This window comes from Amblyraja radiata, chromosome 9 (genome assembly GCF_010909765.2).
Source record: "Amblyraja radiata isolate CabotCenter1 chromosome 9, sAmbRad1.1.pri, whole genome shotgun sequence".
NCBI lineage: Eukaryota > Metazoa > Chordata > Chondrichthyes > Rajiformes > Rajidae > Amblyraja > Amblyraja radiata.
Window position 1 is genome coordinate 21892483 of NC_045964.1, and position 27900 is coordinate 21920382.

General features: G+C 43.6%; 1 protein-coding gene across 5 annotated transcripts in view; it reads right to left on the reverse strand.

Annotated features, from left to right (window-relative positions):
* Positions 1 to 687: 687 nt before the first annotated feature.
* actn1 (actinin alpha 1) overlaps positions 688 to 27900 on the reverse strand; it is a 192287-nt gene continuing 165074 nt past the window's right edge. For 2 of the 5 annotated variants that reach the window (XM_033026854.1, XM_033026853.1), the window contains exons 15-21: positions 20867 to 21049; positions 17840 to 17974; positions 15899 to 16078; positions 12742 to 12888; positions 9389 to 9454; positions 4645 to 4803; positions 688 to 1224 (exon numbers count right to left, since the gene is read on the reverse strand). In XM_033026854.1, coding sequence (XP_032882745.1) covers positions 1066 to 1224; positions 4645 to 4803; positions 9389 to 9454; positions 12742 to 12888; positions 15899 to 16078; positions 17840 to 17974; positions 20867 to 21049 — 1029 coding nt within the window. In that variant the 3' untranslated portion in view covers positions 688 to 1065. Of the gene's footprint in view, positions 1225 to 4644; positions 4804 to 9388; positions 9455 to 9828; positions 9910 to 12741; positions 12889 to 15898; positions 16079 to 17839; positions 17975 to 20866; positions 21050 to 27900 lie in introns of all 5 variants that reach the window. The other 3 variants (XM_033026852.1, XM_033026851.1, XM_033026855.1) reach the window with 2 other exon arrangements.

Genomic DNA, 27900 nt, shown 5'->3' on the forward strand with positions numbered 1-27900 from the left:
CCCCTCCCATTCCGGATCCAACCTTTCTGTCCTGGGCTTCCTCCATGGCCAGAGTGGGTCCCACTGCAAATTGGAGGAGCAGCACCTCATATTTTGCTTGGGTAGTTTACACCCCAGCGGTATGAACATTGACTTCTCCAATTTCAGGTAGTCCTTGCTTTCTCCCTCCTTCCCCTCCCCTTCCCAGCTCTCCCACTGCCTACTGTCTCCGCCTCTTCCTTTCTACTCCCCCCCCACACATCAGTCTTCATCTTCTTGCATATGGTGTGCACAGCCTAAAGTTGTAGGACAACTTGTTCTATTTGATTGTGCACACCGGATGGATGGCATTCGTCGAAACAGGGCAGACCACGTGAAGGTTACAATCTTCCTCCCCCACATCAGTCTGAAGAAGGGTCTCAACCCGAAATGTCACCTATTCCTTCACTCCATAGATGCTGCCTCACCCGCTGAGTTTCTCCAGCATTTCTGTCTACCAGCTACTGGAAAATCAGTGGTGGACCTGTACTGGGATTTTAATCTAGACTTTTTCCATCTGAATACTTGAACTACATTCGAAAACAGACATCCAAAGCCTATATTCTGATTGAGGAAGCTTTTTTTTTAAATGGTTAACAAATTAAATATCAAAACCACTGCAAACGTCACATACAAGGCAGGATGTTGTTAAAAAGAAGTCTGAAAATATTTAACATATTTATAAAATAAATCCTTTATTATATGGTGTTGAGTGAACTTGCTCAATGTTGTGCAACAGTGAGTTACAATGTGGCCAGCTTTCATATACATAAAATGTGTACATTAGTAGAAAATCATGAAATGCAACATTGTGCTTAACTACAGATATCACAACAAAACTAAATGATGCATTTTGATTTATTTTTTTTGGAACGTTTTGAGAAAAATACCTATTTCTATAATAAAATATGTTTAGAAGTTGCCTGAAGAAAAAAAAAATTCTTCTGTAAACTGCACTTGTCAGCTCAAGCAGACATTCCGCAATTTCTTTAGTTTAAAGCCAAATAGAAGTGAGCAGACACTGGTTTGCATACAAAAGATGCAGAGTTAGAGGTCGCTTTCACCATACAGCGCTGTGGAGAAGGACATGTAGTCCAGCGAGCCAGGGATAGCATCCGGTCCGGTGTAGGGTGCCATCCTCGCGATGCAATATTCTGCCTGGTCAGGAGGCAACTCGCGTCTCAGCTCCTCGGCTGTGATGTAGTTCTGAGAGATGAGAAGGAAAGATGCATCTTTAGTAACAACTGTTTCTTCCATGTCCCCAACAACTCTCACCAACTTCTCCAGATGCACTGACCATCACACAAACCAACCTCGCGTCCATTGACCTCTCTAACTTCAAGTAGCCCTTGCTTTCCCTCTCTCTCCATCCCCTCCCCTTTCTAATTTCTCCGACCAGTCTTACTGCCTCCGACTACTCTCCTGACATGTCTGAAGTAGACATGACCTGAAACGTCACCTATTCCTTTCCTGCAGAAATGCTGCCCGTCCCGCTGAGTTACTCCAGAATGTTGTGTCTATCTCCCTTCCATTGACTCTATTTATACCTCACGCTGCCTCGGCAAGGCCACCAGCATAATCAAGGTCGAGCTGCACCCCGGTCACTCCCACTTCTCCGCTCTCCCATCGGGCAAGAGGTATGGAAGTGTATAAACACACACCTCCAGATTCAGGGACAGTTTCTTCCCAGCTGTTGTCAGGCAAATGAACCATCCTATCAGCAACTAGAAAGCAGTCTGAGCTACTATCCATTTCACTAGAGACCCTTGGACTATCTTTGATTGGACTTTACTGGACTGCTATTGTTCACTAAACATTACTCACGTAATTCCCTTTATTGTGTATCTGTACACTCTGGATGGCTCGAATGTAATCATGTATTGTCTTTCCACTGACTGGTTAGAACATAACAAAAGCTTTTCACTGTATCTCAGTACACATGAAAATAAAATAAACTCAACTCGTACTACACTCTTGGACCAACAGGCTGCACTGTACTAGGACTTCTATGGCTTTGCACTAGTACTAGGGTTATTAATCTATTGAATATTTGTTTATTATATATTACCTATGAGTATTGTTTTTACAGGTCAGTTTATGGTGCTCCAAGCATGAAGTTCATTGTTGGTACATTTGATAATTAAACACTTTTGACTCCCTTGACCCTTGGTTCCAAAAGGTTCACCCACGGACACTTCATTCACACGTTCTGCCCAATGACAATTAAACACTCTTGACACTTAAAATGTAATCTAGAATTTCCTGATTAATGAGTAATCTTGGTAAAATAATTACAATGTCCCAGTGTTAAAATGCGCAGCAAGGGGGTGAGGCTGGTCCTCAGATTAATATTTTGATAGCACAAGAGAAGCTGGTAAAAGATGAAAGGGAGCAGATGCTTGATAGTGAAATGACACCTGATGAGTGGTGGTCTTCCAAAAGAGAGTTGGGATTAGAGTGAGTTAAGGAGGGTCAGCATGTCCTGGTAAGGAGAGAAAGGCAAAAATGCAATGACTATGGATCCTTTGATGACAAAAAGGTTATTGAAGGTTAGATTGGGGTAAAAATAGCTAATGATAGATATAAGGAACTACAATCAAGCAAGTATGGGGAGGATTATAGAGGGTGTAGAAGAGCATTTAAGAAGAAAATTAGGAGACCAAAAAGAGATCCTGAAATAACTTTGACAAATTGGATGAAGGAGATTTAGGTAAAGGGTTAGGGCGGCATAGTGGTACAACTGCTGCCTTACAGTGCCAGAGACCCGGGTTCCATCCTGCTATGAGTGCTCAATACGGTTCTCCCTGTGACCATGTGGGTTTTCTCCGGGTGCTCCAGTTTCCTCACACACGTCAAAGACATACTGGTTTGTAGGTTAATTGGCTTTGGTAAAATTGTAAATTGGCCCTGGTGTGTAGGTAGTGCTTGTGTACGGGGTGATCGCTGGTCGGCGCAGACTCGGTGGGCCGTAGGGCCTGTCTCCACGCAGTGTCTCCAAAGTCTAAAGAATTGTAAGTTATTCTGTAAGTACATTAGGACCCAAAGGGGTCATCGATGTGTGGATACTGTGAATATGGGCGAGATCCTAAATGAAGACTTCCCTTCTGTTTCACCAAAGAGAGGAACATGGAGAATAGTGAGATCATGTTGATTGTCTCCTCCATGTAAGTATTAAGAAGGTGGATGTCTTGGAAAACATTAGGGTGGTTGAGACTTTTTGAGGAGGTAATTTAAGGAAAGTTTTTGAAGATAGCACAATAGACATTTAGTAAGGCATTTGACAATGTCCAGTGTGCTAGACTGGTCCAGAAGATTGATCCAAGGCCAACGGTCTAATTGGATCCAAAATAGGCTTGTTGATGGAAAGCGGAGGGTAGTGGTGGAAGATAGACACAAAATGCTGAAATAACTCAACGGGTCAGGCAGCATCTCTGAAGAAAACGGATTGTTGGCATTTTGGATGGGGACCTTTTTTTAGATATTAGACTTTGTCAGGTAGTGGTGGGACGAGGTTTTTCTAATTGTCAGTGCGTGACCCGTGGTGCATCACAGAGATTACTGCCAGGATCTTTTCTCTTTGTGGTATATTAACGACTTGGATGTGAATGTAGGAGGTTTGATAAGTAAGATTACAAATTATACGTAAGTTTGTAGTGTTGAGGATAGTTGCTTAAAGCTGCAGCAGGGTATAGATCAGCTGCAAAAACACTGGTAGATGGAATTTAATCCTGACAAGTGCTAAGTAACTAATTTTGGGATGTCCATCAGGGAGAATGGGAGAATGTGTAAACATTGACAGCAGCCAAGGTCAGGATTGAAGCTGGGTCTCGAGCACTGGAAGGAGGTGGCTCTACCAGCTGTGCCGCTGCACTACCTCAAATTATGTCCTATAATCTACCACTTACACCAGCTTCATACAAGTGGAATAGCTCAGAGACCAAGGGTCACAAGCCAACAATGACAATTCTGATTTTTGCCCCTCAAGGGATGAACTCGTAGTCGTAGTCATACAGCGTGGAAACGGGCCCTTCAGCCCAACTTTCCCACACTGACCAAAATGTCCCATCTACACTAGTCCCACCTGCCTGCATTTGGCCCATATCCCCCTAACCTTGTCCTATCCATGTACCTGTCTAAATGTTTCTTAAACGTTGCGATAGTTCCTCCCTCAACTACTTCCTCTGGCCGCTCGTTCCATACACCCACCACCCTTTGTGTGATAATGTTACCCCTCAGGTTCCCATTAAATCTTCTAACACCACCACCCCCCCCCCCCCCCCTTCCTCTCATCTTAAAACTTTGTCCACTGGTTCTTGATTCCCCTACTCTGTGCGTCTACCTGATCTTTTTTTCTCATGATTTTGTACACCACATTAAGATAAGCCCTCATACTCCTATGCTCTGAGGAATAGAGCCCTTGAGTCCTGGCAACATCTTTGTAAATCTTCTCTGCACCCTTTCTAGCTTGACAACACCTTTCCTAGAACATGGTGACCAAAACTGAACACAATACTCTAAATGTGGCCTCACCAACGTCTTATATACATGACCTCTCAACTTCTAGATTCAAAGCATAGAACTGGAGCAAACAAATGAATCGTGTTTGTGTTTAGTACACAAGCTTACCTTATCGCCAGCTAGGACTTTAAACGAGGTCATGACCTGGTCGGCAGTGTCCGTGTCTGTGGTCTCCCGAGACATAAAGTCCAGGAAAGCCTGGAATGTTACGACTCCCATGTTGTTGGGATCAACGATATTCATGATTCGTCCGAACTCTGCTTCACTCTGAAATCATCAACCACAGCAACTGTACCAAAGCTTCTTATGAGTCTAAGAGCATGCACTTCCCCATATTACTTCCCATGTTCTGCCTGGTGAGGTCACAACGTACATTTTACGGCTACCGTTTACACCAGCTGAAATTTCTGCTGTTGCAGATTAGTGAGTGGCATGTGCTAACTTGGAGGAATCAACGTTATGCAAGGACGCATCGTGATTCTCCACACAAACCCCTTGTGGAAGTGCAGGCTTGCTTCGACAGAAATGCGACTGAGGCCCAATTGAGGACCTGGTCGCACAACTTTGTTCTATAAAGAGGGAGCGCTGCATTCCTGCATGCACCAAATTTTGGATTGGATGTAAAACCAAAGATCCATCTGGTATACAAATGGACATAAAAGATCCCGTGGGAGATTATCCTCCCAAAAGGTAACCGGAAGTGGCTCGGGCTATTCCTTAACCAAAAAAACAGACACTTAACTGCTTATTACGTCTGAAAATTCTTTGAGAAAGAAAGTGGCGTTTAAGAGGCTTTTAGATAGTCACATGGATAAACAGGGAATGGAGGGATATGGTAATGTGTAGGCAGAGGAGACTTAGTTTAACTTGGCATCATGTTCGGCACAGAGCTTGTGGGCTGAAGGGCCTGTTCCTGTGCTGTACTGTTCTTTGTTCAAGCAACTGCCTTAGTTAGACATTAGTTGGATACATGCCATTCACTCTGGCTTCAACAGTTCCAGCCAAACCTTTCTATGCAGACCTCTATGTCAAGATTAGACCATTCTGAGCACAGCATAAGATATGTGGCCTTTGCGTAACAGTTTGGGTGATTATATATCAGGATGGAATTCCAGCACTAGCTTTGTATTTCCTAACCCAAAGACGTATGGACAAGCATTTGGCATCCTCTAGATTTCGGACAATTATTCTGATAATGTGCACAGATTTTTGCTTCATTGGAGACAAATCAGAACCTGTGCCCAAAGCCAATTTCCAGCTTGACCACATATTTCCTATAAACTGGTGACAAAAACTGAACACAATACACTAAATCCTCAGTCCGCAGGGCCAAGGTACCCGTTACTTATTCAGATAAGCGTAGGTTGGGTTGGGTTGAATGGGGTAGAATGAAGGCAGGTGTAGAACGTGATAGTTTGAGTCTTGGCATAATATTGGAAAATCAAAATGATATGACACCAACAACATTGTTTAACTTTCAGGTGATGGTACAAGTGAATGAATGAATGATGAAAGTTACATGTAATCTCTGGTTCTGTAAATGCTTTTTATTTGTGTAGGGACTGACTGGTCCATCTGGGTTTGAAATTAATTCAGGGCCAACAGAGGAAGGGACAAGTTTGCCAACAAATTACTCTAGAAGGTCTCTATCCATATTATTTTAACAATTTATCTATCAAATAAGTTCATGTTTTATGGCGTGTCTGTTTAACATGTCTGTTATATGTGCCTGGTAATCACATATTTAGAGAACATTTTCTACGTATTTCTCCCACTTCTCTCTCCAAATTTGGGATTGATCTTGCATTCTGTTTTCTGTAATTTCTGTGCCAGGACTATTTTACTTTCTCTCTCACGACTAATGAATAGGTTTAGTCTATTTTAGGAATATCTTTCCCGGTATTAAGTTAGTGATACATCCATTACACTCAGCATCATTTATCGCAGTTAAAATACCAACATTACAAATAAATATTTATTAAGTGAGTGACTTAACCAATCTTATCTGTACTCTTCCATCCTCTGAGGTTCACAGAGTAAGTGTTAATTTGTTTTGTTTGTGCTTCACCATGACATCAACCTATTCTTTTAAGGATCTAAATTACTTTTTCATTATGGTTACATTTCCAGCACCAATTAATATCATCTCAAAGATAAACAAACTATTGAATATTTGAACTTTCAGGGTGTACAATTTGTGTGGCTTGCTTTATCCAAAGTTGTGGTGCCCCTTTGTCTACTTTGTCTACACTTTGTGGTGCCCCTTGGTTATCCCTCTGTTGTGCGGTAACATTAAGCACAGAATCGTGAGAGGAATAGATGCACAGTGTAGATGCACAAAGTCTCTTGCTCAGAATAGGGGAAATTGAGAACCACAGGACATAGGTTTAAGGTGAGGAAGGAAAGATATAATAGGAACCCGAGGGGTGACTTTTCACACAAAGGGTGCTGGGTATATGGAACAAGCTGCTGGTGGAGGTAGTTGGGACAGGTACGATCATAACGTTTAAGAAACATTTAGATAGGTACATGGATCGGACAGGTGTAGAGGGATATGGCTGGTGGGACATGTTGGTTGGTATGAACAAGTTGGATTGAAGGGCCTGTTTCTGCACCATATCACTCTATGACTATGAGACGCCATTTGGTCCCATTAGAGGGCTCAGGTAAATAATTAGATCAATTTAATTTTGCTGCCTTTGGTCCAGAATTCAGAAATATTAATCAACATTTATTGCATTGATTATTTTTTGCCAATTTATGTTCTTCCCACCTGGTGAATTCCTATTTGTGTTCCAATGACAAAGTGCAGTGAGTGGAGAGATTTGCCCTGGGATTCGTGTTTCCTCAGAAATCACGCAACAGATTAGGATGGCCATGAAGGAAAGGTGTAACTGTGGCTTTAGAATTCATAAGTTCATGACATAGGAGCAGTAGTGGGCCATTTGGCCCTTCGAGCCTACTCAGCCATTCAATCATGGCTGATCTATCTTTCCCTCTCAACCCCATTTTCCTCCCTTCACCTCATAACCCCTGATACCCGTACTAATCAAGAATTCCACAGATTTACCATCCACTGACAAAATAAATTCCTCCTCATCTCCTTTCTAAATGTGCATCCTTTTATTCTGAGGCTATGCCCTCTGGTCCTGAACTCTGGATGCAGAAACATCCTCTCTGCACCAGGCCCTTCACATTCGGTAAGAATTCCATATTTGAAATAGATAAAGATCGATAAAGGCCTTTCAGCTCATTGACCCAGTTCTAGATTGAGCTGATGATTATCTCAACTTTATTTCCTCACCTTTGCACCAAGCCCCTCAGTACTTTTTCATATCTCAGTTGTGAAAGTAGGGAATGTGATTCTTCGGACAGCCAGCACAAACCTGAAGGGTCAAAATGTTCTTGCACCTGATAAAGAGATCTGAAAGATGTCTGAGAACCCACTATCTTTCATCATAGGGAGTTCCAAATTCATGCTACTCCTTGCTGACACTTTAGACAATTGCTCGCTATGGCGCCACCTGGTGGTTAGGCCACTTATTATGCGAACCCTCGGCAGTCAGGGGTAGGGTCACGTGACTGGGTAATGGCGGGATGGAGTTGTCACGAGGTACAGGGGTGTGCCCTAGTTACTATATATGATGAACCCCGGGTCAACCTTCCCCCATTCGCGCGTGTGTTCTCTTTGCTTTGACAATAAAGATCTCTTTGATGCACCACGAGTAGCTTGTTTATTCGCCTGCCATATTGCCCTGAAGTAATTATTCACTAAAAATTGGATTGGATCGGCTGGGCTTATTCTCACTGTAAAATGTTATAAACCTCTTAGGTATAAAATTAGGAGGGACAGTTAGATTCTGCTTCCCACGGGTGGGGAGTCTCGAACTAGAGGGCACAGGTCAGCATGGAGAAATTTAAATGAGACCTAAATGATATGTTTACTCACACAGAAGGTGGTTCTTGCCTAGAAAAAGCTGCCAGGGAAAGAGTTGAAAATGCATTTGGGTAAGTACTGGGATGGGAAAGGCAAAGAAGGATAAAGGCCCAATGCAGGCAAATGTCTTTAGTGGCCTGTTTCTGTGCTGTCCGATTAGAGACAGAGGTCATAGAGCCATACAGCGTGGAATCGGGTCCTTCAGTCCAACTTGCCCACACAGGCCCATCTACGCTAGTCCCACCTGCCTGCGTTTGGCCCATATCCTTCTAACCCTGTCCTATCCATGTACCCGTCTAAATGTTTCTTAAATGTTACAATAGTACCTGCCTCCAATATCTCCTCCAGCAGCTTGTTCCATGTACTCACCACCCTTTGTGTGAAAAAGTTGCCCCCTCAGGTTCCTGTTAAATCTTCTCTCACCACCACCCCCCCCCCTCCCCCCTCATCTTAAACCTATGTCCTATGGTTTTCGATTAGCCTACTCTTGGCAAGAGACTCTGTATGCCAACCCGATGTATTCCTACCCAATTCTAGGAATCTATGATAAAAAGTCTTCATTGAACATACTTCACAGTGGAGGAGGGGGTCCTGAAACCAAGGGGCATGTTGGCAACAACGTCTTGGCAATTTTCAGATAACTAGAGGAAACCCACAATATCAGCGTGAGTGCATTAACCAGTTACTCGTGCCAAATGGATAGTCTATGCGTCTGGCCAGAACATTTCACGGGGAAATGAAGGGGCACCAACTTGAAAAACCGGAACAAGGCAACCAAATAATTCCATTCATGGATAAAGCAAATCATTAATCCAAACACTTCAACAACAAACGCCAGTTAGCATGGATGGATCGCTTACATTCACCCAACTTCAGAACCAAATTGATAATAGAAGGAATGGGAAGTCACCATACCAGATTGTAACCCATGGAGATAAGGCAAGCTTTAAAATCATCACTGTCCATCATTCCAGTCCTCTTCTACAGAGAGGAGGAAGGAGACACCAACAAGACAGACAGAGTGAAAGATCATCAGGATATGAGGGAGAAAGAGATAGCAATGTCAAGTGGAAAAACATCAATGATGAATCAAAGTGGAAAACACAAACATAAAACAAGAGATTACAACAGATGGATAGCATACAGAATGTTTCAAGTAAGACAGGTTCAAAGTCGTAAGCAATTTGGAGAAAATAGTCAATTAAAAAGGAAGACAAATTACAAAGGAGAATTCATCGTAGACAGAGAGAGAAACAGCGAGATCAACAGATAACAAAAGAGGAAAAAAAAAACAAGTTTAGTTAATTCAACGCAGGTCACTGGAGTACTTCACAACATATGCTAGCAATCAATACCTGTGCGTCATTTCCAATATCGTACCCCAAGCTGATGAGGCAGGCTTTGAATTCCTCTGCTCCGAGGGTGCCAGAGTGATCCTGGGTTAGGCATTGCCACGTGGGACGCCATGCATGGTGACGGAGGCAGCAGTTGTTGGGTGAGGGCAAGGGGTCGGGGATAGAGTGAATAGTTGTGCATGCAAAGGATAAATGGGGAAGGGAAGAGATCATGCAAGTGATAAAAGAGGAAACAAAGTGCATAAAATTAGATATTACAACAGTCTAAACATCATGGTTCCAAATGATACAGCTTCATATCCATACTACCAGACAGATGCACTCCCTGGTAGGTTGTCTGACAGGAACCAAAATTAATCACTGACTTGGTGGCACAGTGGCATAGCGGTAGAGTTGCTGCCTTACAGCGCTAGAGACCCAGGTTCGATCCCATCTGCACGGAGTTTATACGTTCTTCCTGTGAATGCGTGGGTTTTGTCCGAGTGCTCCGGTTTCCTCCCACACCCCAAAAGACGTACAGGTTTGTAGGTTAATTGGCTTCAGTGAAAAATTGTAAATTGTCCCTAGTGTGTATGATAGTGCTAGTGTGATCACTGGTCGGCACAGACTCAGTGGGCCGAGTGGCCTGTTTTCTTGCTGCATCTCTAAAGACTCCCTCTTAATTACAAGAGATTAATCAGGGAGGTATCCAAATCAACTTAATATTAAAAGTTAGAATTAACTTCCAAAAGATATGATTACATTTCATGCAACAGCACTACTAGCATTTCCAAATTTTCTCACAATGACCTTTCTCAAGCAGAGAGAGGTAAGCAAGCCTGTGTAGGCTGCTGCTGTGTATCGGGAACAAAACGGCTCACACAATCAGTACAAATGGATTCAATTGGCAGCATTGGCAACATAACTATATCCCAGTAAAAAAAGCAAATTGCTTTTCACTCCTGCTTACAAACACAGTGGAAAAGTTGGATGGTGATATGGTGGTGAATTTTTAGGATCGCATTTCCTTACTGAAGTGATCACAATCCAAGTTTGTCAGGCTTTGGTTTGGAGCAAAGATCCTATAGCGGAGCTCTGCTATATGATCTTTGGTTTGGAGTGAGGAGAGTGGGTGAGGAAGACTGGGGATAAAACCTTTGAAGGAAGCAATTGAACCGAGCACTATTCATCTGCATCACCCTGGCTCATTCCCTGAGTAGTGAAGAGGATGACTGGGAGTTGTAGTCCTATTGATTTAGGGAGAGCTTTCTCTGTGTGAGATCCAAGTTGTCATTGCATTTTCTTTGGTGAAAGAATAGGAAAAAGTACAGAAAATAGAAACAATTAACGAAGCGTCTTTGAGGCCCCCTCACTTCACAGAACAATGGTTCTGCATACCCAGAGCTTTAGTACAATTTGCAGAATTCCATTGGCCCAATCAGCCTATGCTGGTCATTTTGCTTCCCTTGAGCTTCATCAAGGTACCGAATAAAAAAAATAAATTAAAAAAATATATATATATATAAATAATGCTTTTCTAAACTGTGCCTGGTCTCTCTTTGATCCCATTTTCAATACTTCAGTCAATGATTGTTAATATTGATTCCTGTCATGACATTAGATAGAACAGCATTTAAAAAAAAAACATTCAGAAGTACAGGTACCTTAAAATAAACAAGTATCAATACAATTCAACAAAGCTGCAGATCCAAGAGTGGATGCATCATTTAATGCAGTGACACAGTGCTCAGGATAAGGATATGCAGTGACAGGCAGGCAAGCAGGTTTGGTGAGAGATGGAATATTCAACTCCTTAAACGCAATGATGCAATCAACATTTAGAAAAAAAACATTCAATCCATATTTCTCACGCACTTCTAATTTCTTAAACTTGCAATATTAAACACATCTTTTATGGCAATTACACTGCAAAGTTAAAATTGAGAGATTAAGCACATTGAAACCTAATGTCCGGGTAATTTAAAGAGCAAATACAATGGTTAGCAGAATGTTGACATGTGATGTGTTATACTAGAGATAGCTGCACCTTTAAGAGCCAATCTTGCACTAGGATACATTATCTAATTTTAATGAGGAGTATTATAGCACGCCCATTGTGCAATTTGCTTTTGTTTTCTTCTCAGATCATGCACCACCTGTGAATTCCCATCCCCATGGTGCCTACCAGTTGCTAAAAGGGGAGCCAGCAATAATTTTCCCTTTCTTGCAGCTTGAGTTTCCAACACCAGCATTGCTAAACTGCTGAGAATGCAACCTAGTCTTTGCTATTCCGTTCTCAGAGGCATATTACATGGGCATGTTAAAATTACTCATTGCTAAAACATAAATTACCCTACATTTCTCATGGTTGGGTTAAATGGCGATTTTATTCCCACACATCACTGCAATAGACACGGGGCATGCAAGTCTTACACATGGGGAGTGGGCCTTGAAGATCTCATTGAAGAATAAGTACAGTTCGTGGAAAATCAGCCCCATCCTCTACCTTTAGCATAGAAAGAAGGGGAGAGATTTAGATCAGGAAAAAGCATTCTGAAGGACCATCCTTTAACATTAGATAGACACAAAGCTGGAGTAACTCAGCGGGACAGGCAGCATCTCTGGAGAGAAGGAATGGGTGACGGTTCGGGTCGAGACCTTTCTTCAGACTGGTTAGAGAAACGAGAGATATAGAACAATGAATGAAAGATATGCAAAAAAAGTAATGATGATACAGGCCATTGTAAGCTGTTTGTAGGGTGAAAATTAGAAGCTATTGCGACTTGGATGGGGGAGGGATAGATAGAAAAGGGAATGCTGAAGTGGGAGAAATCAATATTCATACAACTGGACTGCTAGCAATCTCAGCCAAAACAAAAAGAATGGATTTCACTGATAAAAGCACACCCACAACAAATCAAGTCATTGGCTTACCCTGTCAAAGTGGTTAAAGGAGGCTCGGAACTCATTCATCTGTTCCTGGCTGATGCCCTTGGCATCCCTGGTCAGGACCTGGTTCTCAATTTCATTGATTGTCCTGGCAATGGTCGTGAGCAACTGTTCCCAACCCACCCGGATGTGCTGAAACAAAGAGAAGTCAGGGAAATCAGTGCACTTGCTTAATGCATTCTCCATAGTATCTCCCCGCACTCTGAATGTCCTTCTCGTAGCAACCTTGATTAGATCTGCAACAAAACAAGGTGTTTGGTACCATGTCAAACGGAGGAGCTGGCTTATCTCCAGTAACGGTTGCCAACATGGTGAGAGGAAGAAGATGCATGAAGGGTTATGTGTGCTCAAAACCACAAACAACATTGCAACTTCAACAGCTCCAAGTACAACCATTCGCATTTCAAGTGAAAGCAAAGTGCTGGAAATATTCAGCGAGGCAGGTTGCATTCTGTGAGAAAAACAGAGTTAACATTTCAAGTTAATGACTCTTCAGTAGAACTTGAGAAGTTCTCATGGAATGTTATCTCTTCTCTCTCCATAGATGCTGCCTGACCTGCTAAGTATTTCCAGCACTCTTTATTTTTATTTCAGATTTCATTTTATTTTTATTTCGGGCTTTGACTTTCAATTCCCATTTTAGACCTGTTCACTTTATCAATGCTCATTCTGACTCGATTCTAATTTTAATTTCACAAGTAAATTATACTAATTAATGTGATATAATCTTAGAGGGCTAGCAATTTTAGAAAATTTATTAATTCCTGCTTTTAATGTGCCCACCATGGCAGTGACTCAAATATTACTAAGATAAGTATTATTATTGAATAATAAGATCTCAAAACTGAAGTGGTGATTCTAAGTGTACAAAACTAAGGGTCCATGTTAAAGAACATGGCAGGGCCCTGGGGAGTGTCACATAGGAGAGGGATCTATGAATGCGGGTACATAGTTCCTTGAAAGTGGCATCACAGGTAGATAGGGTGGTCAAGAGGCTTTTGGTACATTGGCCTTCATCAGTCAGGTTATCAAGTAGAAAAATTGGAATGTTATCTTTCAGTTCTACAAGATGTTGGTGAGGCCACATTTGGATTATTGTGTTTGGTTTTGATCATCTTGCTAAAGAAAGGATGTTGTTAAGGTGCAGAGAAGATTTGCAACTATGTTGCCTGGACTTGAGGGTCTGAGCTATTGGGAGAGGTTGGGCAGGCTAGGACTTTATTCCTTGGAGCACAGGAAGATGAAGAGTGATCTTATAGAGGTGTGTAATAGATTGGGTGAATGCATAAATATCCAGATTAGGGGATTTAAGAAGCAGAGGACATAGGTGAACCAGAGGGTTTAATAGGAACCTAAGAGGCAACATTTTCACATGGAGGGTAGTGGGTATATGAAACGAGCTGCTAGAGGAGGTAGTTGAGGCAGGTTCTACAAAAACATTTAAGACATTTGGACAGGTACATGGATAGGAAATGTTTAGAGGGATATGGGCCAAATGCGGGCAGGTGGGGGATCTTGGTCGGCATGGGCAAGTTGGGCGGAAGGGCCTGTCTCCATGCTGTATGACTAATTAATGAGCTAACGTCCCTTATTTCGAAAAAATGTTTTAAAATATCTCTTAGAAAAAATATCGTGGTAGATTTCTACAGATGAAATGCGATACATTATGCCTTTTTCATTAAGAGAATGTAGCCCTTTGTTTTACGATTCCTGGTTGACATCATGCTGTTTATCTCAAATAAATATCTTTGAATCGTTCTGCAATTTACTTCACTTCTAATGGGGGTAAAACCTTCTACTTAAATAAAAATGCAGTTTATTTAAAGGAGCCCAGGTTACACGTGGGTAGTAATTGGCTATAAGGAACAAAGCGACTGCTTGCAGTCAAAGTATTCGCAAGTGCCTGCGCTGTGTGGGCGTATTGCCATGCGACTGGCAATTTCCATAAGCTCTACTCCTGACTTGCACAGAGATATTAGCATATGTGCTGTAAACAGTCAAACCATCGAGCCTTTGTGTTTATGAAGATCTGCGTTGCAGAGACGAGGGTCAGCTGACCACTAGATGGTGCTGGGTTTCCAGCCACTGGTGGGGAGGAAGGGGTGCACAGGATGCACTCAGTACCCCTTTCGTTTATAGCTATGAACTGGATCAAGGAAAATGTGCCAGAAACACCAAAAGGGGAAGAGAACCAGTTCTTTCAGTAAACTCCAACACAATATGGGTGGCACAGTTGCGCAGCGGTAGAGCTGTTGTCTCACAGCGCCAGAGACCCAGGTTCGATTCCTGACCATGGGTGCTGTCTGCACGGAGTTTGTACTTTCTCCCTGTGACCCCGTGGGTCTTCTCGGGTGCTCTGGTTTCCTCCCACATTCCAAAGATGTGCAGGTTTCTAGGTTAATTGGCTTCTTTAAATTGCCCCAAGTGTGTAGGTTGCAAAAGTGGGATAACATGGATGTGTGGGTGATCAATGGTTGGCTTGGTTGCTGAGGGTTGTGGACGTAGCCCAGACCATCGTGCAAACCAACCTCCCTTCCATTGACTCCATCTACACTTCACGCTGCCTCGGCAAGTCCACCAGCATAATCAAGGATCAGTCTCACCCTGGTCTCTCCTTTTTCTCCCCTCTTCCATCAGGCAAGAGGAACAGAAATGTTAAAACACACAGCTCCAGATTCAGAGACAGTTTCTTCCCAGCTATTATTTATCAGGCAACTGAATCATCCCATCACCAACTGGAGTGTGGTCCTGATCTTCCATCTACCTCATTAGAGACTCTCGGACTATTTTTAATCCGACTTTACCTTACACTAAACGTTATTACCTTTATCCTGCATCTGTACTCTGTGGACGGCTTGATTGTAATGTATAGTCTTTTCCCTGAATGGATAGCATGCAACAGACAAGATATTTGCAGTACCACAGTACATGTGACAATAATAAATAATAAACCTCTGGAATCGGTGGATCGAACAGCCTGTTTCCATGCTGGATTTCTAATTTTGAAATATAAGACAAGGTTGTGAAGCAGCAGCACAAGGAGATTGTAAACACCTGAACACAAGCCATAGATACATCAACATTATGATGGCAGCAGTTAAGTAGAACTCAGTGCCACAATGGGTGCATGGAATGCTCTCACCTCCATGGTGTAGTTGGTGTGCTTGTTGTCAAAGATCAGTGCTTCTTGAATGAGCTGATGGTCTCCCTCCAGCTGATCAATCTTTGGTTTGTAGTTGACAATGTTCTTCTCGTACTGTTGGAGGTGGTTCAGCTGATCTTCCAATGTGCCGTGCATCTCAATGGAAATACGGCCAATCTCCTGTACACATTCGACAGAAGGGTGGCTGGTCAGTGTCGGGCGGTGAATAGAACTGCTGCACAGGCAAGGACAACACAGTAGCAGTAGAGGAAAGTAGCTGGCTCACAGCTCTGGAGAACTGGGTTCAATCCTGACCTCAGGCACTGTCTATGAGGAGTTTGCATGTTCTCCGCGATCTCGCCATGTGCCTCACACATCACAAAGATTGATTGGGTAATTGGCCATTGCAACATTGGTTCTAATGTAACAATGCTTCTAATGTATAAGTGAGTGGTGGAATTAGGGGAGGACAAGAATATGGGAAAAATTAAGAAAAAGGATGAATTGGTGCAAATGGGTGATTGATGGTTAGCATGAACTCGATGGGCTGAAGACCGTGTTCCTGTGCTGTATGACTTTATATTGTGTCTCTAACTTCTCGCCTGTGCAACATCCGGAGCTCAAACAGAGTTATAAAGCCGAGGAGCTGCAACTCGATATAGAGGCCGAGACAGTCTAGATGGCTGCTTGTCGTGATGGAGGGGTCATTTGCCAGACAATGATAAATGTTAGTACTTACTCCTCCAACATGAGGCCACCAGCTGCTGCACGTTTCAGAGCCATACATTTATTTGCAATGGAAAATAAGCTGCACATGCCCAATGTCAGGTCCATGGTTTGAGAGGGGGTGGGAGAGGACTGGTGATCCAGAGCATGAGCGCTGGGGCTTGAATAAGGAATGGAAATGTCCCTGGTCTCCAGAAAGAACTGGTGCCAAAGGGGCCAGGAGAGGGATTAATTTTCCAGGAGGATTATGGCCTAGAGGTAGCAATCAGATAGATGCTGGCATTCGGGAGGGAGATGAGGTGCTTGAAGAAGTGGAAAGAAAGAGGTTTCCATGCTGGCATTGGGGGAGTAGTTGTATTGGGCAAGAGAACTCTTGGTGGAAGCTGGTCGAGGACCTGGCAGAGGGTGCCAGCTTTGGGGGGCCTGGACCGTGTAAGACTCGGAACAAGACTGGAGGTCAGTGTGGGCTTGGCATTGTGTGGGAGGTTGCCTGGGATCCAAGGTAAGCGAGGGACTTAGCTTGCAGTGTTTAAATCTAGTGATGTTAGTAAAACATGGCTGTGTGGGGACGACTTATCCTAATTTCTCTCTCAATACTCCAAGAAGAGTATGGCATGGGAAAGGACCCCATCAAATGCTCAGTTGAATTTCTGGAGTGATGCAATACGATTCAGAAATTATTGTTGCTGGGTTTCACTCCAGGCAAAGTCAATTGTGAAGGGCATAATACAAAAAAGCAAGGGGATAGATGTGACACCCTGAACTTGCGCCCCCCCCCCCCCCTCCCTAACATGTGAACATAACCCTTGCATAGCTGCAATTGGGTCGCTAGAAGAATGTATTTCGGAGAAAAGGAGAGGCCACTACACAGGTCTGAAGGATGCATTGTACAAAATGTGTCATGTTTTACACTCCACAGATCCAAAACATTCAACTTTAATATAAACTAGCATGGGAATACCGAGGGGATGCTGCATGTCTGATGTGCATCTTGCGGATGAGACATTAAGCCATTTACCTGCTCTCTCTGCAAATATGAAAGACCCCTTAGCGCTCTTTAGAAAAGAGCAAGGACTGATATGCTGGCCATTAACTGGCACTTCCCACGACCAGCACTGCCACCAATACTGCATATGTCAATATTGCTGCAATAATATATTCTTTAATAATACAAACAATCATGTTTCTCATAACAGCACCGTGATGAGGAATTACCCCCATCTTTGTCTGAATCCAAGGGCCAATGACGTTGGCCTGTGTTGCAAACTGCTTCCGCAGTCTCTCATTGGACTGTTGCCGAGCATTCTCCTCCGTCAGAGCATGGTCCCTTTGCGGCACCAATTGTCGAACCTGAAATCAAAATGTAATTGTTACTTAACTAAACGCATCTCGTTCTTTCAAAGCTGTCAGCATAAAATCCCAAGTACCCCAGAGGATAAATCTCAGATATTTTCCATTGGTTGGAATACAGGTTGTGAGGGAGGCCCTAACATTTTTGTTCTTGAAGGGCCTCTTTCCACACTGTATCTCAAAAGTCTAAAGAAAGATGAATCACTTACACTCCAGCACCATGGGTTCTGAGGTTGATGAGGCTAATGTGGGATCCTGAGACTATGCACAACAGGGACAGAGTGGAGCTTATGGACATAGTATGTGGTAGATAGTACAGGATGTGCTCAGCTCTTATTGGCTTGGTATTTCAGTGTGCTCTGGGGAATGGCCATGAAGTTCTCTACTCTGAACAGGCATGGGGTAGGGATAAGCATGGGTTGGGGATGTGGCATCTGTTTTTCCAAAGCGGCTTTAAAAATAATCTTCAACCCTCTCCCCTATCTACTTGATAATCTTCTCTCGTGACAGACCAAAGAATACTTTAGTGTGTCTTTTTTCAGTAATCTGATGAAATGCTTACCACATGATTCAAAATACAAGTAAATTGTGATAAATGAAACAGAGCTGGAATATGGGGAAGGAGGTTTAGCATGGTCCATTAAAGAATTGGCCTCTGGCTCTCTCTTATCATGGCTTCCAATGCGACGATCCAGCAGATTACAATAGTATGAAGGAATGCATTCTCAGCTGGGAGCAATCTCTCTCTTAGTTTGTTTCCTCAAAGAGATTAAATTCCAAGGTATAACAGCAGAGTTTGGCACAGCAGACTTGGACTGCAGAGTAAAGGTACTACTGAGCTACACATCAGTGCAGGATTGCACTCAAAGCAAATGGCTGCACGCATTTGCATCGTCTCCTCCACCAGCACCACCACCCAGTGGTCATGCAGCTCCCTTTCAGCCTTTGTCCTATGGCTGCCCTGCAAGTGATGGACAGGCCCCAAGACAGCTCCTCCCAAGGTGGCGCCCAACCCAGGTGACTATTTGCGTGCTAGGCACAGATGCGGGTCTATAATCACATATTACAATTGCTCAACACCTTTAAATCTCTATTCCTATAGCAACATTTCTTCTCTACACTGTAAATAGCTTGATTGTAATCAAATATTGTCTTTCCGCTGCCTGGATAGCTCGCAACAAAAGCTTTTCACTGTACCTCAGTACACGTGATCAGAGGCGGAAAACCCGGGGGGGCCAGAGGGGACACGTCCCCCCCATGTTTTGAGAGGTGGGCGACATCCCCGCCAGGTTAACCTGCCTGGGCTTGCGGGAAATATGGCCAGCGCGGAGAAGCAGCGCTGGTGTCCCGTCAGTCCAGACAGGGCTGTTGGTTAACCCGGTGAGACAGGCAGTTGAGCTGCATTTAGCGCTGGATTGAGCCTTCGAAGCCTCGCGCGCGTGTGTGAGTGTGCGCATGCGCGCGCGGCCGCCACAAATTGTGTCCCCCGTCCCCTCCATGTTTTGATAGTGAGTTCCGTTCTTGCACGTGATAACAAGCTCAAATGAACTGAAGCATCATGCAGCCCTGCCTCAGATCAGCCCTGACAGCTGCTGTCACCTCCTGCTTTATAAGGCCCGTTTAATCAGAAATGTTTAAAACCAGTTTAAAAACACACAGTTTAGTTTAGAGATACAGCTAGGAAATGAGCCCTTCGGCCCACCGACCAACAATTAACCATTCACTAGTTCTTTCCTATACACGAGGGACAATTTACAGAAGCCAATGAACCTACAAACCTGCACATTTTCGGACTGCAGGAGGAAACCAGAGCACCCGGAGAAATCCAATCCGTTTACAGGAAGAACCTAGACAATCCGTACAGACAGTACCTGTAGTCAGGCCGAGTGACCAAATGGTGCCAGCACAATAACCTGGCCCACAACACCAGCAAAACCAAGGAACTGATTGTGAACTTTGGAAAGGATAGGATGGGGACCCATAGTCCCGTTTATATCAACGATGGTGGAAAGGGTCAAGAACTTCAAATTCCTGGGCGTGCACATTTCTGAAGATCTCTCCTGGTTTCAGAACACTGATGCAATTATAAAGAAAGCACATCAGTGCCTCTACTTCCTGTGAAGATTACGGAGGGTCGGTATGTCAAGGAGGACCCTCTCGAACTTCTACAGGTGCACAGTAGAGAGCATGCTGACCGGTTGCATCGTGGCTTGGTTCGACAACTTGAGCGTGCGTCCAGGAACGGAAAAGGCTGCAAAAAGGATTCCATCATCGACTCTGACCTCCCTACCATCGAGGGGATCTATTGCAGTCGCTGCCTAAAAAAGGCTGCCAACATCATCAAGGACCCACACTATCCTGACCACACACTCATCTCTCCGCTGCCATCAGGTAGAAGGTACAGGAGCCTGAAATCTGCAACATCCAGGTTCAGGAACAGCTACTTCCCCACAGCCATCAGACTATTAAACACAACTTCAAACAAACTCTGAACTATAACAGCCTATTTCACTTTATCTGTTTATTTATGTGTGTGTATATATATATTCTATGGTATATGGACACACTGATCTGATCTGTATTTATGCCTACAATAGTCTGTTGTGCTGCAGCAAGCAAGAATTTCATTGTCCTATCTGGGACACATGACAATAAACTCTCTTGACTTGAGTCTTGACTTGTCTTGATTGAACACGGGCCTCTGGCGCTGTAAGGTAGCAACTAATGCTGCTCCACCGTGCCGCAGTGATTTCTTGTCCTCCGAGTGCCTGCTCATTTGCTTACCACAATACAAAACTTGTTGATAACCGTTGCAAATCAGGAAATACAATTTAACCAACAGTCTTGGTTTAGATACATGGCTGATTAATTCAGGAAATGACCCTTTCTCACCGTTTCCCACTTGCCATTGATGTCCTGTGGACTGATGGCCGTGTAGGGGTTGCTACCAGCCACGTTGACATGGTAGGTCTGGACGATCTTTGACACCTCGTTATGAATCCCCAGGATAGCCTGGCGTTCACGGTCCGCCTCTGGCAGAGTTGCTTTGAACTGCTCATGAGCTGTGATCAGTCCCTACAGTACAGAAAGGAGGAATGCAACAGAAGGTTAGACATCACAGACACAGACATCACAGACACCTGCTTTCCTTGGAATTTAATCTGAAGGAGAATGAATAGATGTGGAAACAAGGAAATGCAGATGCTGGTTTATACCAAAGATAGACACAAAGTGTTGGAGTAACTCAGCGGGTCAGGCAGCATCTCTGGAGAAAAAGAGTGAGTGACGTTTCGGGTTGACCCGAAATGTCAGAGTCTGAAGAAGGGTCCCGACCTGAAGTATCACCCATCCCTTTTCTGTAGAGATGCTGCCTGACCTGCTGAGTTACTCTGGCACTTTGGGTCTATCTTCAGAATGAATAGAAATTTTGCACTTAAGCACTTCCAAAATGTTCTCTTAAATTTATGCCCGTTAACTGTTTGTGCTGGAGTTCTGTCAGTCCCTCTGCAATTTGACTCCAAGTAGACAGGAGATTGTCAAGCTTTACCACTGAAGGGTCATTCAGTAATTCAGAGCCTGAGTGAAAGCTGATGGGTCAGCCTATGTGACACAGATTACGGCAGAGATAGATAGATTCTTGATTAGTACGGGTGTCAGGGGTTATGAGGAGAAGGCAAGAGAATGGGGTTCAGAGGGAGAGATACAGTGGCCTGCAAAAATATTCATACCCCTTGAACTTTTCCACATTTTGTCACGTTACAACCACAAACGTAAATGTATTTTATTGGGATTTTATGTGATAGACCAACACAAAGTGGCGCATAACTGTGAAGTGGAAGGAAAATTATACATGGTTTTCAAATCTTTTTACAAATAAAAAACTGAAAAGTGTGGCGTGCAAAAGTATTCAACCCCCTTTACTCAGATACCCCTAAATAAAATCCAGTGCAACCAATTGCCTTCAGAAGTCACCTAATTAGTAAATAACGTCCACTTGTGTGTAATCTAATCTCAGTATGAATACAGCTGTTCTGTGAAGGCCTCAGAGGTTTGTTAGAGAACATTAGTGAACAAACAGCATCACGATGCCCAAGGAACACACCAGACAGGTCAGGGATAAAGTTGTGGAGAAGTTTAAAGCAGGGTTATAAAAAAATATCCCAAGCTTTGAACATCTCACGGAGCACTGTTCAATCCATCATCCGAAAATGGAAAGAGTATGGCACAACTGCAAACCTACCAAGACATGGCCGTCCACCTAAACTGACAGGCCGGGCAAGGAGAGCATTGATCAGAGAAGCAGCCAAGAGGCCCATGGTAACTCTGGAGGAGCTGTAGAGATCCACAGCTCAGGTGGGAGAATCTGTCCACAGGACAACTATTAGTCGTGCACTCCACAAATCGGGCCTTTATGGAAGAGTGGCAAGAAGAAAGCCATTGTTGAAAAAAAGCCATAAGAAGTCCCGTTTGCAGTTTGCCACAAGCCATGTGGGGGACACAGCAAACATGTGGAGGAAGGTGCTCTGGTCAGATGAGACCAAAATTGAAGTTTTTGGCCTAAATGCAAAACACTATGTGTGGCGGAAAACTAACACTGCACATCACCCTGAACACACTATCCCCACTGTGAAACATGGTGGTGGCAGCATCATGCTGTGGGGATGCTTTTCTTCAGCAGGGACAGGGAAGCTGGTCAGAGTTGATGGGAAGATGGATGGAGCCAAATACAGGGCAATCTTGGAAGAAAACCTGTTAGAGTCTGCAAAAGACTTGAGACTGGAGCGGAGGTTCACCTTCCAGCAGGACAACGACCCTAAACATACAGCCAGAGCTACAATGGAATGGTTTAGATCAAAGCATATTCATGTGTTAGAATAGCCCAGTCAAAATCCAATTGAGAATCTCTGGCAAGACTTGAAAATTGCTGTTCACAGACGCTCTCCATCCAATCTGACTGAGCTTGAGCTATTTTGCAAAGAAGAATGGGCAAAAATTTCAGTCTCTAGATGTGCAAAGCTGGTAGAGACATACCCCAAAAGACTTGCAGCTGTAATTGCAGCGAAAGGTGGTTCTACAAAGTATTGACTCAGGGGGGCTGAATACTTTTGCACGCCACACTTTTCAGTTTTTTATTTGTAAAAAAATTTGAAAACCATGTATCACTTTCCTTCCACTTCACAATTAAGCGCCACTTTGTGTTGGTCTATCACATAATATCCCAATAAAATACATTTACGTTTGTGGTTGTAACGTGACAAAATGTGGAAAAGTTCAAGGGGTATGAATACTTTTGCAAGCCACTGTAGATCATGTTTGAATGGCGGAGTAGACTTGATGGGCCGAATGGCCTAATTCTGCTTTGAGATGATGACCTGGTGACCTTTGCTTAGTGTTTACACATTTAACATCCTCATGTCACTGGAATGTGCCTGGGGATGAACCTCACTGACGCTTCCCTTCACGTGCCCGGTGACTTCAGGGCAGCAGGAGTTGACATGTGGTCTGTGCTGAGCTGGCTAGAACTGAACCTGCAGCCTTCTGAACTAATTGATGGGTAGTTGCCCCTTGTAAGTACGCATCTTGGCTAACAATAGAATGGTCTCGACCCGAAACGTCACCCATTCCTTCTCTCCAGAGATGCTGCCTGTCCTGCTGTTATTCCAGTTTTTTGTGTCTATCTTTGGTTTAAACCAGCATCTGCAGTTCCTTCTTACACAATAGAACTACCTTAATCTAAAATAAGAAACTCAATCATCACAAGATATTACAGCGACACAAATATAAACTTTAACTGTCTGCCAAGTTCTCCCCAACCCACGTGGTATGTTAAAAATCACTGGAATTGTTCATTGTAGGAAACTATTCAGAAGACTTTTCCTAATATAGCAAGGCATTTCACTAACCCAGTCATAGTTCTTTCTGCATTCCTAGAGAAATATTTCATAGAGTATTGCAGCACTTGAAGATTTAAACAATGTGCATTCCTTGCTTTTAAATTAAAGACTATTTGGAAAAGGAGAAGGCAACATTTGACTCAGGGCATATACAATGAGTTTGCGATCAGACAGACAACATTCTTATGTTTAAGAAGGAACTGCAGATGCTGGAAAATTGAAGGTACACAGAAAAGCTGGAGAAACTCAGCGGGTGCAGCAGCATTTATGGAGCGAAGGAAAAAGGCAACGTTTCGGGCCAAAACCCTTCTTCAGACTGATCGGGTGGTGGGGGGGCGGGGAGAAGAAAGGAAAAAGGAGGAGGAGCCAGATGGCTGGGGGAAGGGAGGAGACAGCAGGAGGGCTGAGGAAGGGGAGGAGACACAAGGACTAACAACATTCTTATGCTGATTAGTTAGTTCTCATATAACACACAGGTAACAGTGGCCTGATTCCCTTGTCATCGTTACTTTTTTACATATCTTTCATTCGTTCTGGACTGTCAAAGCTGCCACAGCCAGACATAAAACCGCTTTTTTCCCACGAGTAGTAGCTCTACTCAACAACCAAAATTCTGTAGCCTCCTCTTGCTCTGGTATTTTATTTAATTCACGTTTAATCGATAATGTTTTATTAATAATGTTTAATGTGTTATGTGTCATTCCTAACTGTTACTGTATGTCACGTTGTCACTTGTGGGCGGAGCACCAAGGCAAATTCCTTGTATGTGAATACTTGGCCAATAAACTTCTTCATTCATTCATTCATTCATTTGTTCCTATATCTCTCTCTACATCCATGTCTATATCTTTCATTTCCCTTCCCCCTGACTCTCAGTCTGAAGAACGGTCTCAACCCGAAACGTCACCTATTCCTTTTCTCCAGAGATGGTGTCGCTGAGATGGTGTCGCTGAGACCCGCTGAGTTACTCCAGCTTTTTGTGTCTCACATCCATATGAATTTCCTTATCGCTCTCTCCACTTCAACCACGACCTTGCTATAGGGTGCTGACATCCAGAACTGCATACAATACAACCAGAGCTTTGTAAAGCTGTAACATAAAATCCCAACTTTTACATTCAATGCCCTATCCTATGATGACAATTATGCCATATGTCCCCTAACTGTCTTATCCTCCTCCTGTGTTGCCACTTTAAGGGAACAATGGACTTCGAGACAAAGCCACACATCATGGAAACAGGCCCTTCAGCCCAATTTACCCTTGCTGACCAAGATGCCCCATCTACACGTCATAGCTGCCTGCATTTGGCCCATCCTCCTCTAAGCCTTTCCTAACCATGTACCTGGCTAAATGTTCTTTAAATGTTATGTTTACACTCTTAACCTACTCCGCAGCTCATTCCACATACCCACCACCCTCAGTGTGAAAACATTGCCCCTCAGGTTTCTCTTACATTTTTCCCCTCTCATCCTAAACCTATGTCCTCCTTCGCCTACTCTGGGTAAAAGACTCTGTGCATTTACCCTATCTATTCCCCTCATAATCTTATACACTTTTGTAAATTCACCCTTTTACCCTCCTGTGCTCCAAGGAATATGGTCCTAGCTTGCCAACTCCTCTGTATAGTTCAGGCCCTCCAGTCCTGGCAACATCCTGCGCTCCAAGGAACATAGACTGAGCTTGCCCAACCTCTCCCTATAGCTCAGGCCCTCAAGTCCTGGTGACATCCTCATAAATTTATCTGCACTCTTTCCAGCTTAACATCATTCTTAGTTTAGTTTTGTTTAGAGATGCAGCCCAGAAACAGGCACTTCGACCCACCGAGACTAAGCCGACCAGCGATCCCCTGCACCCTAGCACTATCCTACACATGCTAGGGGCAATTTTATCAAGCCAATTAAGCTACAAACCTGTACATCTTTGGATTGTGGGTGGAAACCAGAGATCCTAGGGAAAACCCATGCAGGTCATGGGGAGAACGTACAAACTCCGTACAGACAGCAACCGTAATCAGATCGAACCCGGGTCTCTGGCGCTGTATGACAGCAACTCTACCGCTCCGCCACCTGCACCATCCAACATCCTGAACAACACTTGGGAGAACTCTCTGTTCAACATTTCTTCACACCGTACCATTTACTGTACATGCCCTACCTTTATTTGACTTCCCAAAATACATATTACATCATGTTCCTATACCACATTGAAAGTGCAAAAGTTAAACTGATGAATAGGTTTTTTTTAAACTAAATTTCACTTCATCAAGGACATTAATTAACTTAATTTTTTAAAAAAACTTTGTTAAAACGCTTAAAATAAGCAGAAGATAGACACAAAATGCTGGAGTAACTCAGCAGGACTGAGACTCAAATTCTCTCGAGAGAAGGAATGGGTGACGTTTCGGGTCGAGACGTCTGAAGAAGGGTCTCAACCCGAAACTTCACCCATTCCTTCTCTCCAGAGATGGTGAGTCTCAGTCCTGCTGAGTTACTCCAGCATTTTGTATCCATCTTCAGTTTAAACCAGCATCTGCAGTTCCTTCCTACAGTTAAAATAAGCAGCCTGTTCTTAGCATTGTTGTCTGGAGTTAGAAGCCCATTCTTGGCTGGTAATTGAGAACAGACCATCGTCTGTTTAGGCTTAGGCAGAATGTGCCAAGCCACTACTTGAAGAGAAGACAATAAAACATAAAACCAGCTAATTAACGTTGCTCTACATCAATTCACTGTGCAGAAATAGCAACAGCATTACTTCAGAAGAAATATCCATTAACCACAAAGAGCTTTGGGATGTCATGTAGGTGCAGAAGGTATGATTGAGATTTTTAAATAATGTTTCCTTTTGGGACAATCTGCAGAAGCGTTCCATGCTCAGGATAAAACGCATGGCAATATTTCACCCCTGTACAGTCTCCCCGGACTCAGCAGGTTATGGAAATTGCAGGACAAATATACTTGTATTAAATGTCACTTTGTCTCCTTCTGAGTAGGTGTCGGGGGTTATAAGGAGAAGGCAGGAGAATGGGATTGAAAGATAGATCAGCCGTGATTGAATGGCGAAGTAGACGATGGGCCGAATGGCCTAATTCTGCTCCTGTCGCTTATGAACTTATTAGCAGAATTTATGTCAAATGCCATATGCTGCAGGATTAAGAAAGACAGCAACACCCAAAATGATGTTGGCTTCTTTTGAAGATCAGTCTGTGGAAACCCCGTAGATAGACACAAAGTGCTGGAGTAACTCAGCAGGACAGGCAGCATCTCTGGTGAAAAGGAATAGGTGACGTTTCGGGTCAAGACCCTTCTTCAGACTGAGCAAGCCTGTAACCGAGATATTAAATTACTCCCAGGGGCACAGCTCATTCTCTCAGAGGTCCTCTCGGAGCAGTTTCTGGCTACATTGCTTCAGTCATAAATCCCCAAAGAGGAAGGCTTTCGAGAGTGACTTTCCTTGTCTCGTTTGTTAATGCAAGGGTATTTGTGAGGAAGGGAACTTAGTGTGGTATGTCTAACCTGCCTTTCCCAAGTCAGTGTAGGAAGGACCTGCAGATGCTGGTTTACACTGAAGATAGACACAAAATGCTGGAATAACTCAGCGGGTCAGGCAGATCTCGGGAGAAAGGCATCTCTAGAGATGCTGCCTGACCCGCTGAGTGGCTCCAGCATTTTGTGTCTATCTTTCTCATGTCTGTGGTGGCTTATGAGGGGCGTAACCTCACCACCAGCTTCTTAAACCTACGATTTCAATCAAATCAGGATGTGGAATTCTAGTTATAAAACAAATTAAATATGTAGGAAGGAACTGCATATGCTGGTTTACACCGAAGATAGACATAAAAAGCAGGAGTAGCTTAAAGGGTCAGGCAGCATCTCTGGAGATAGGCACAAAAAGCTGGAGTAACTCAGCGGGACAGGTAGCATCTCTGGAGAGAAGGAGTGAGTGACGTTTTAAACATCCCCATTCCTTCTCTACAAAGACGCTGCCTGCCCCGCTGAGTTACCCCACCTTTTTGTGTCTAAGTTCGGTTTAAA